Source organism: Poecilia formosa, unplaced genomic scaffold, assembly GCF_000485575.1.
Source record: "Poecilia formosa unplaced genomic scaffold, Poecilia_formosa-5.1.2 Scaffold192, whole genome shotgun sequence".
Classification (NCBI taxonomy): domain Eukaryota; kingdom Metazoa; phylum Chordata; class Actinopteri; order Cyprinodontiformes; family Poeciliidae; genus Poecilia; species Poecilia formosa.
In genome coordinates, this window is record NW_006800131.1 from 250991 (window position 1) to 261525 (window position 10535).

The following is a 10535-nucleotide window of genomic DNA, read 5'->3' on the forward strand; positions in this document are numbered from 1 at the left end:
ATATAAACAACCTAAAATTAAAATATTAGGCTCTTAACGCACTTATTGTTGTTTTCAAGCCATCAACAGGTCTAGTCGGGGTGTTTTGAGTTATTTACAGATTCTTAGGGTGGATTTCCAATGATGTCAAACATGGAAATCAAAAACAAGCTGTTCTTTACTACCAAGTATCGTGTGCATTAATAACATTTACAGCTTGTAATTCAGAAGCACAATTAAAAGAAAAACACACATGAGTTGTTTTGCCAGAAACAAAAATTAAATATAAAATCATCCATCCATTTCTATCAACTGCATTTATCTATTGCATTTAATTAATTTAATTTAATAGTCGTTAGTGTGAGCAGAGCATAATATGCTAGCAAAGTCGTAAAAAAACAGTTCTCACCAAAAGACTCGTTCACGGGAGAGCGTTCAAAAGAATCGAATGAATCGCTAACGAATGACACGTCAAAACTCTTAGCAGGTTTAACTTAGTTTCCTCCGATCTTATAAGTAGTCCTGGCGTTGTTTTATTGTGAGTGACCCGGTTTTATCCCATTCATCCATTATTTTTAAACACACTCCTTTGCTAAGCTAGCTGTAGCGTCGCACTGTGAGCTAACCTAACGTCACAGGAAATAAACGGTCGTTTACATGCAGTACCTCGTTGACCACCAGGGGGCTCCCGCGGACCAGCCTCATAATAAAGACTGCTTTAAGCTGTTCGACTGCTCCAGGTGTGCTCACCTCTCCCAGGAACTGGCTCTCCTCCTCTCGGACTCTGGCCTGGTCCCACACGGTGAGCTCCAGCATCCGTTCCCTGAACTCGCGCCGGTGAACCGGGGAATACATGAAGGTCTGGTTCCAGCGAGGCTCCAGGGACTTTTTCACCGTCTTCGTCCTGCGTTTGCTCTTATCGCTGGGAGGAAAACAGATGAGGAACAAGGATTTACATCAAGTGTAGAGCGCGAACCAGGGTTATAATAGCTTTGGGGGTTTTTCCATTGTAGTTCAGTTTTATTCTGTTGTGACTTTTTTTCTAATTCAGTTAGTTTTTAGAGTGTGTTTGCTAGTTTTTATAAATTATTAGAGTTTGGTACATTTACTTGAGTAACTTATTGGAAAAAATCTACTTTTCGGAGTATTTTCTACTTCTACTCTTACTTGAATAAAATTTCAAGATTTTCTACCCAATGAATAAAAACAAACTTGTTTTAACCAAAAACAGACACACATCTGCAGTTTTTGTTAAAGTTTCATACATTTTATATTGAAAGAAACTGATTTGGAAAAAAAAACATTTTTTCCTGGTTTTGTTAGTTTATAATTGTGATATTTGTATTAATAAATTTTGTTTTTAAAATGACAACATTTCCACTTAACTTTATATTTAATTTTTTTTAAATATTTAATATATAAAATATATTTTGTATTTAAATATATTTTTCATATTTTTAAATATTAACTATAATTTAATATTTTAAAATACCTTTTGCCTTTAAATATTAAATGATTAATGATTTGATCAGTTATTCAGTACTTGCGTGGACTTTTTATCGAATAGTGAAACGTTTACAGGAATAATAGCAGCAATGCAGTTTTGTTTTTCTTTGCTCTTCTACCTTCTGTCTGGCAGGAAGTAGATCTTGACGTATGGGTTTCGAGGTCGTCCATCGTCCCGAACAGGAAGTTCTTTGGCTCCAAGGACCGTGACGATCAGCTGATGACCAACCTTATCGTACCACAGTTTGATCTGTTTTAAAACATTAAATAACATTAAAACCATGAAACAGAGAGCGGATCTGAGCCATTCATACTGGGGTAAACTTTATAAAGGGCAGCAGCCCAGGGCTCCAGTTTTTTAAGGGGCGTCCCTCATTGTTGTTACTTGAGATTCTAATCAGCTGCTCTCAGTTGAAAAAACTAAAAACTAGCAATGAACGATATTTTATTGTAAAACTGGGCTGATTTTAGTAGCTAATATTTATTTCCATCCTGTTGTTGCTTGTCGTTTCACTTTCTCTGGACATGTGACAGAGAAAGTGACCCCAACAGAACTGTCTTAAAAATGAAAGTATCTGTGTGCCAAAAAGGAGAAATTTTCTCTAAAAAAATCACAGCCACAGTCGGTTAGTAACTAGCTACATTTACTTAAGGAATTTTTAGCAAAAATTTACTTTTAGGACTATTTTTATTACGTTGTGCTTTTTACCTTTACTTGAATAACTTTATTATGATGCAACACTATTTCAGTAAAATTTCTGGATTTTCTACCCACTGAATTAAAAACAAACTTAAGTTTTAACCAAAAATTCACCAGACACAGACAAACACCTGCAGTTTTTGTTAAAGCTTCATCAGTTTTTTATTGAAAGAAACTGATTTGGAAAATTTTTCTTTATATTGTAATTGTTATTTATATAAATTACTTTCATTTTAACATGACAACATTTCCACATAATTTTATATTTTGGTCCATCTGATGATGTCATTTTAAATATTAAATAACTGATGTTCTGATCAGTTTCACCAAATATTTTAAGCCGCTTTTTACTTTCACTCGAGTAAAAATATGTTGAAGTCTTACTTCAGTACAATGTTTTATGTTTTCTTGTACCGATCACGAGAAAACATGACACACATTTGGAAAAACTGTTCATAAATTGCAGGTAAGCGTCTGTTTTACAGTAAACTGATGAACTCTACAGCTAACAACAAGCTAACCTACAGCCCAACTCTCTACAGATTACCTGGATCCTGGGAACCAGAGGAGGCCTGTTTACGCTCTGTAAGCACATACACGTCACCATGGAAACGCCTGTCTGCAGACGGGTTTCTGGGTGCGAGACGCTGGCTGAACTTACGGAGACTTGTCCCGACAGAACGCTGGGGCTCATGGGAGACGTGACGGAGATGGACGGGCCGACCTTCTGGGAGTCGAAGGAACTGGAGCCTGAGCACAGAAAAAAAAGAACCAGTTCCACTGGAGCCCGCTTCATCCAACACGCAGCACTTTACAACACTGGTTTTCAAAATGGGGGCCTCACAAGGTTGGAGAGAAGATGAGGAAAAAAAGAATAACTTTTATATTTTTTAATATTTTTCAATAATTTTGTAATAAAATAAAACAAATGTTTAAATGTTATTTCTGATGCTTATTTTCTGTGCTAGCAAGAAAAAGACCAAAAGGAACCGTCCCAAATGGAAATTAAATGTTGTGACTCTAATGTCATGACTGTGTTGACATGCTAACAGCTCAGTTTCAATTAGCAATCAATGCTAATCCACCTCATCAGCCTTTGCAGTTCCTTTTTAAATCTCTATCTGGACATATCATTATGATAAGACGTAGAAAAGGTTTGAACTTCCTCCTTCTTTCCCTGCTCTGCAATCATTAAGCCTCATTTTCCATCAGAGATCAGAAATTATCTGAGCTTTCAAGAAGCTAATCAGCGGCTAACGATTGTAAAAACAAAACCTTGTAATGGCTAAAAAAGTTAACTGTGACATCTCATCCAAATAAATTAAAAATAAATAACAAGCCTCCAAAAAGAACCGAACTAATGTAGAAAATTAAAACAATAACAGAGTGTCTTCAGTCAGAGGCTTCCTCAAAGTCGCTGCAACACAGACTGCTACAGCAGATCTTTCCTGCCATCACCATCTGCAGTAATTCTTTGAAAAATTCAAATTAGTAAGAGTTACAACAACATTTAAATTCCCTTTGGGATCAATATTTGAACTTTAATAATATGATTAATTCTAACTGAGCTAAAACAGGAACATTTTAATGTCGGACTCTGAGGGAAAAAGTTTAACTGCTCTGGTTTTCTGTAAGCTTGTGTTGGATTGTTTGTGTAAAAACTCACTGGAGTCCAGGTGAACACTGGAGGCGTCTGGTGCTCTTGAAACGTCTCTGCTGAGCAAGAACCAACAGATATCCGTTAGCATTAGCATCTAATAAAACCTACTTTAAAGTTAGAAATTATCTCAGATGGAGAATATTATTTTTTTTAGCTTGGACTGGACCAGGTGTGTGACCCACCGGACCGGTCGGCAGACCACCAGCTCCACCTGCGGTTCTGGTTTGGACTCCATGATGATGTCATAGACCTCGTTGAATGTGGCGCCCTGAAGAACCCGGCCGTTCCACTCCAGAACCTGATCACCTGGAGATCAAAAATGCAACATATGTTACAGTTTACACCTCAAAAGGCAAACGAGCCGCACCGACTAGATGAGCTGTGATATTTATTACTGGACTGGACGGAGCCTATTAGCCGCTATAGCTAGCAAAAGGTAGCTGTCCAAGAAATGACTCAAGTAAGAGTAAAAAAGTATTTGGTAAAAAGTCTACTCACATACTGAGTAACTGATCAAATTATCAATTATTTAATCATTTAAAATTATATTGGTACAGTTTTGGGTAAAACATGTTTGTTTTTCATTCAGTGGGTAGAAAGTCCAGAAATTTTTACTCAAGTAAGAGCAGAGATACTTCATAATAAAATTACTCAAGTAAAAGTAAAAGCACAGAGTAGTAAAATACTCCTAAAAGTAGATTAAAAAAAGTTACTCAAGTAAATGTAATTGAGTAAATGTAACTAGTTATTACCCAAATCGGGTCGGTCTACATACAGACCCGTTGTCGTGACAACCGACTGACATGATGTGTGTTGTCATGTGACGTCCAACCCAGTAATATATACCGATGCAGATGACCCCAAAAATATGACAAGGAAAGTTTTTTTTACAAAGTGAAACTAAAATAAAACAATCAGGTTGATGGAAACAGAAAATCAGACGTCTGGTAAGTTAAACTATAACTACTGTAATTTGAAAAAAAAAAAAAAAAAGCAACGTCTAATGCATAAGAAGAGACATGATCTATGAGCAGAAGCTGTGTTTACCTGGTCTCAGGTGTCCCACTGTGTCTGCCAGACTTCCTCTCTTCACTTTGGTGATGAATGCACACAGACGGCCAGACTCTGTCATCTTCCCGCCAACAACCTGAAAAAACCCGGCGCCCGTCAGCAAGCCACTGAACGCCACCGGTGCGATCATAAGAGAAACAGCAGCGCCACCTTGAGGCCCAGCAGGGCTCCTGTGTCTGCAGGAACCGTCCCGTCCTTCATCCTCTTGTTCAGGACGATTCGACCAATCAGACGCTCCCCATCTTTGGATGGTTGCCATGTGACCGGCTGCTAACGAATCACAAATAACACAGTTTAATTCATAGAAACAGACAGGTAGAAAGGCAGACAGGTAGTGGATGTTATGATGGCGGGCGTGTTTGTTGGGTTACCATAGACATAGGTGCGGGCTCGCCATGCCAGGTACCGTGATCCCACCACTGGCTCTCCATGTCTCCTGGAAACAACAAAACAAATTTAATAAAAACAATTAAAACTTTAAAGATTAAAAAAAAAAAAAAAACTTCATCTTTGGTCCATTTAGTTTTTTCTCTTTCCTTCATTTAAAACACATCTTAAATGAAATCCTGCTTGTCTTCAGCATATGGTCATAAGATCCAGCATAACACCGTTCAGCTATTTGATATTTATGGACACATTTTGTTAAGGCAACCCTTCCTGTTCTCTCTTTTTAAAGGAAGTCTCTCTTCTTGGTTTGGCCTTTGCTGATGTACATCCCTTTAAAATCTTCTTGAAAAGAAATTGTATTTAAAAAGACAATAAGGGAACGATTTCAATCGACCCGTGCAAATTTGGTGTGTTTCTGTTTTGATTCCTTGACTGGTTTTCTTCTTAGATCCAGCTTCAGTTTTCTCAGTTGTTGACAGAAATGCTTTGCTGATAAAGGAGTTGCTCTGACTTCCTTCAGTGGACAGTTTGTCCAAAAGCCAGTTTGATCACCTACATCCATTTCCTCCACAGAGGAGAAACACAGATCTTTTTTCTGACTCTGTTTTCATTCTTTATTGAGTCCCAATGATGCTGCATAGCTCTGCAAAAACACAACATCTCACCAAGTATTTTTGTTCTGGTTCTGCTCTGCATTTCCGGAGCCGGAGCCAAACATGGAGAAGCAGCATTCAGCTTCTATGCTCCACAAATCTGAAACAAACTTCCAGAAAACTGAAGACCAGCCGAAACACTGAGTTTCTTTGAACGAGGACTAAAACCCAGCTGTTTAGTTGCTTTTGAACCATTATAAATTGAGCATTGACAGACATTTTCATGTGAATTGATGGTTCTTGAGAAAAATGTAACGTCTGTTGTTGGTTTCCACAACTGTTGACTAAATTACGTTTCCTTTTTGTTATGTTTTCACAATGAAAACACTTTGAACTACTGTGATGCTGAAATGTGGTATAAAAATAAACTTGACTTATTTATTGATTGTCTAATTTTTAGTGCAAATATCTTAATTCACTTTAAAAAAAAAAAAGACAAAACTAACTTACAAGTAACTTTCCAGCAAGACATAGGAGTTTAAGTCAATAATTCGTATTAATATCGGTTAAAAAGTACTTGTTCCGTTGCAGATAAAACAAACTCCTATCTCTTTCTGAAAAGCTACTTCTAAGTTAGATTTTTTCTTATTTCAAGTGTTGTAAGACATTTATAGTAGAAACTGGGCCAAAACTCCTTGGTAATATTTTGGTTTTGTTGGCGTGAAATCAGCTCTGGGATCAGTTTTATGCAGCATTATCGTACGTCAGCTGCAGTTTCAACCTATAAACTTTCTGTCATCAGTCAAAGAAGATTAATGCAGGTAAATTTAGAGCAATAACAGAGTGTTTGAGCCTTTAAACGGACAGGAAGTCCACTTAGACCCGTCATCAGGTGCAGGTCGCTGCCAGAAACCTCTGCAGTACTCACAGGTCTGAGAGGACGACGCCATGATAAAAGACGAAGCTTTAGATGAAGAAGAAAAGAAGAAGAGCAGGAGGGGAACCTGTAGCTCCTCGGTCCTCCTCTGTGGGTGAGGGATCGCAGTTTGCCCCGAGCGCTGCCTGAAGGCTGCAGGGCGGCTCATACCTGTCTGTAACAAGATTAGCTCAGGCCAAACACAGAGTCCGACTCTGTCAGCGGCAGCATCGTCGCTTCAGCTGAACTTCACCGGCTGCTAACCTGCTGCTGCTTGCTTCACTTTGGGTCAGAGAGTCGGCAAACTGGGAGAAACATTTCAGCAACTCTAAGCACCTTCTTGAGTTTTTAACCTTAAGAACTTGGAAAAATCCAACAGATTTCCAGGAAAATGAGCAAAATATGCAGCTCAGCAGCAGATCCAGGCGCCTTGTCCACAGTTTGGTTCCCTCCTGCACTGTTTCTATTCCTGCTTCCTTGCAGCACCTCCTGGTAATCCAAACTCCTTACTTGTAATCCAATTGACGGAATTCAGCATCAACGCTGATTCTGTGACCCATCAGAACCGGCAGGCTGAGATGTTCGTCTCCCACCATGGTCAGATTATCGACCAGCTTCTCCAGGATCCGTTCTGTTTTCCACTCGAGTTTGTTGGAGGTTTTTATGCCACGTCCTGCGGTCCAGGTGTCTTCAGTAACGCAGCGTCAGCGACTCTGAGCTGATCTCTCACCTCTGACCCCGATGGGAGGAGTCACTCTGAGCCAATCAGAACCCATCGTCTCTCATGACTTTGGTCCCTGAGACGTAGACACAGAAGATTAACCGAACGCAGAACGTGGAAACTGAAACTCTGCCGACGTTCATGACGTCAGAGTCCGAAACCCTGGAGACCGACTCTCAGGAGGACAGTGCATCTGAATAAACGGGTTACCACGGCAACAGTGAACAAAAACCAGAACTAAAACCAGCACAGCTTCATAGAGAAATGGTTTACATGGTGACTTAAGTTGGAAAGGGCCAAGAGCCTCGTTTCCAAACCAGAGTTTCTCAGGTTTGAACAACTCAAATTTAAGACCTTTTAAAACCGTTATGAATTAAATTTAAGACATGCATCTCCACAGAAATCTACAAACGTCAAACAGCCAGCTAGAGATAAACTTGAAAACATGACTAAGACACAAGAAACGCTAGCTAGCTATCAACAGTACATTAGCAGCTAGTTAGCAGTAGCCTCAACCTTCAAGTCACAAAACGCAAAAAATGTGACTGAATGCGACTCAAATGTTTGCCTGACAGGAAAGTCCCACAAATAAAAAATAAAAAATAGACTATATGAGATCAGACAGTGCAAACAGACAAAATTTCAGACCTTTGAGAAACATATTAAAGGCCAACTTGCCTTAAAAAATGAATTTAAGACGTTTTAAGGATGCACGGACACTTTAAGTTCATGTCAGTCTGAGCTGCAGTGAGTTCATGCTTGGATGTTGTGATGACTTCCTGAAGGCAAGAGATTTTAAAGAGACAGAGCCCCAATTTTAAGGCGTGAAATCAGGAAGCAAAATTTATTTTAAGTCAAATTTCATATGTGTAGCATTTTTATAACAATTGAAGGTAACAGTTACTTGGTTGTGCTGTAAAATGGCCTGGAAAAATGTAGAATCTGAATGTTTTTTGTGTTTTCAGAAACATACAGAGAGAAGAAACACAGAATGAACAACTAGAGTTCAAAAATGCTGATCTTTAACAAACCAATCCATTAGAGACAACTCTCGGCAACATTTAGTGGTGGGATTTGGAGGTACTAAACATAAAAGTGATACCCGCTTTCCCAGGCCGTTCCCAGTAACAGACTGGGAAAAAAGTTCCCAGTCTGGAACCGTACCACCATAACAAACCAAAAACCTGCAACCAAAATATAGAAACGATGTGAGGAAAGTAGAACGTTTTCTCAGGGGATCCCTCTGTTGTGAGGCTGAGGAAGTGCAGGTGAAGCTGGTTGGAGGTGAAGCCAGATTCAGCTGTAAGAAGATTATCACACTGAGCTAATTTAAGTCACTGCGAACACACACAGCGTCTCCTTTTCCACTCTCCCTCCTTCCTGTTTCTCAGTTCAGAGCCTGAAAACTCAATATTACACTGAAAGACAAGTTCCAGGAAAAAGGCAAAAATACCTCACATCTCCACTAGAGGGCAGAAGACAATTTAAACTAATGTGACATTCTGTTACAGGAACCATATATCAGTACGACAGTTACACTGCAAAAACACAACTAATCTTACCAGGTATTTTTTGATGAGTTTCTAGTGCAAATATCTTAGCAAACTAAGACATTTGTTAATAAGACAAAATTAACTTACAAGTAACTTTTCAGCAAGATAAAGGAGTAACTACTATTATTAAAGGTTTTTACCCTGAATTGTTAAAATTACTTCGTTTCTGACTTGTGGGTTATTGTTGTTCACGGCTAAACAAGCTAAAACTTCAATTCAATCTCAATTTTTAGCGCTTCTCTAGAAAACAAATCTAGTAGTTTCTGGTCCTTGCAGCAAGGACCAGAAACTACCTCCTGCATTCTTGTTGGTTGTGCAGGAGGCTCTACTAATGCTTTTCAAAGGTGTACAGTTGTACATCTGTTTGCAGCCATTTTCACGTGAATGTAAACATTAAGTTGGGGGCGTGGCCAGCAGTAGCTCATTTGGATTTAAAGTGACAAGACGCCCTAAAACGGCTCAGTCTGGAAGGAGCCTTTAAGGTTATCTTGACACTCTGGATGTGTGTTTCTATGTTATGACACTCTGGATGTGTGTTTCCATGTTCTGACCCTTTGGATGTGTGTTTCTCTGTTCTGACCCTCTGGATGTGTGTTTCTATGTTCTGACCCTCTGGATGTGTGTTTCTATGTTCTGACACTCTGGATGTGTGTTTCCATGTTCTGACACTCTGGATGTGTGTTTTTCTGTTCTGATGTTTCTACGTAGCTTTCCTCTCCATGTAGTACTTACTGTCAGGCTCATCACAGCTGGTGTACTCAGGTGTGGTCAGCAGCTCCTCCTCTGAACTGCTGAAGCTGCCAATCACGTGCATCTTCCCCATCATCCTCCCTCTATGTGCCATGCTCTCATTGGTGGGCTTCCTCTTGAGGGCGGAGCTCGGGTCCAGGAGTTGCTGTGGCAACGGGCTGCGGCGAGGAGACGTGGGGCTGAGGTGATTGGGAGTCCTGTCAACTGAGAATGACCTCTGACCTCCAGACCCAATCAGTCCCTGAGGCCGATTCTGGCGGACAGCTGAGGAGCAAAATAATGAGTTAATAAAGCAAAGCAGTAACAGGAATCTGATATTTACTCACTTATGTGTCTTTTTTATTATTAATTCACCAAATAGTGTGCAAAAAACAAATATTACATACTATCAAATAAACATATTGATCTACAAAACAACAAATAACCAACTAGACAACAGAACAAACGGAAAACACTGCAAAAACAAACTCTTATTTGGTACTTTTGGTCTAGTCTCTAGTGTAAATATCTTAGTACACTTAGAATAAGACAAAACTAACTCACAAGTAACTTTTCAGCAAGATGTAGGAGCTGGACTGAAGTTAATAATTTCTTAATATTGAAGAAATAGACCTGAGTGAAGTTGGCCCCCCCACCTTCTTCAAATCAGACAAAATTGGTGTCAAACGTTTGTGCTGGTTTGTGCAGCAAAAGTTTTCG

At 39.3% G+C, this 10535-nt stretch overlaps 1 protein-coding gene across 18 annotated transcripts in view; it reads right to left on the bottom strand.

The window, feature by feature from the left end:
- Window positions 1-10535, bottom strand: part of LOC103147909 (regulating synaptic membrane exocytosis protein 2-like) — a 43706-nt gene that overhangs the window by 21908 nt on the left and 11263 nt on the right. For 10 of the 18 annotated variants that reach the window (XM_016678837.1, XM_016678832.1, XM_016678835.1 and 7 more), the window contains 10 exons: window positions 9819-10100; window positions 5288-5352; window positions 5067-5186; window positions 4893-4992; window positions 4028-4151; window positions 3852-3901; window positions 2847-2935; window positions 2733-2768; window positions 1605-1735; window positions 730-901 (listed from right to left, as the gene is read on the bottom strand). In XM_016678837.1, the coding sequence (XP_016534323.1) occupies window positions 730-901; window positions 1605-1735; window positions 2733-2768; window positions 2847-2935; window positions 3852-3901; window positions 4028-4151; window positions 4893-4992; window positions 5067-5186; window positions 5288-5352; window positions 9819-10100 (1169 nt within the window). The remainder of the gene's footprint in view (window positions 1-729; window positions 902-1604; window positions 1736-2732; window positions 2769-2846; window positions 2936-3851; window positions 3902-4027; window positions 4152-4892; window positions 4993-5066; window positions 5187-5287; window positions 5353-9818; window positions 10101-10535) is intronic. The other 8 variants (XM_016678833.1, XM_016678836.1, XM_016678838.1 and 5 more) reach the window with 5 other exon arrangements.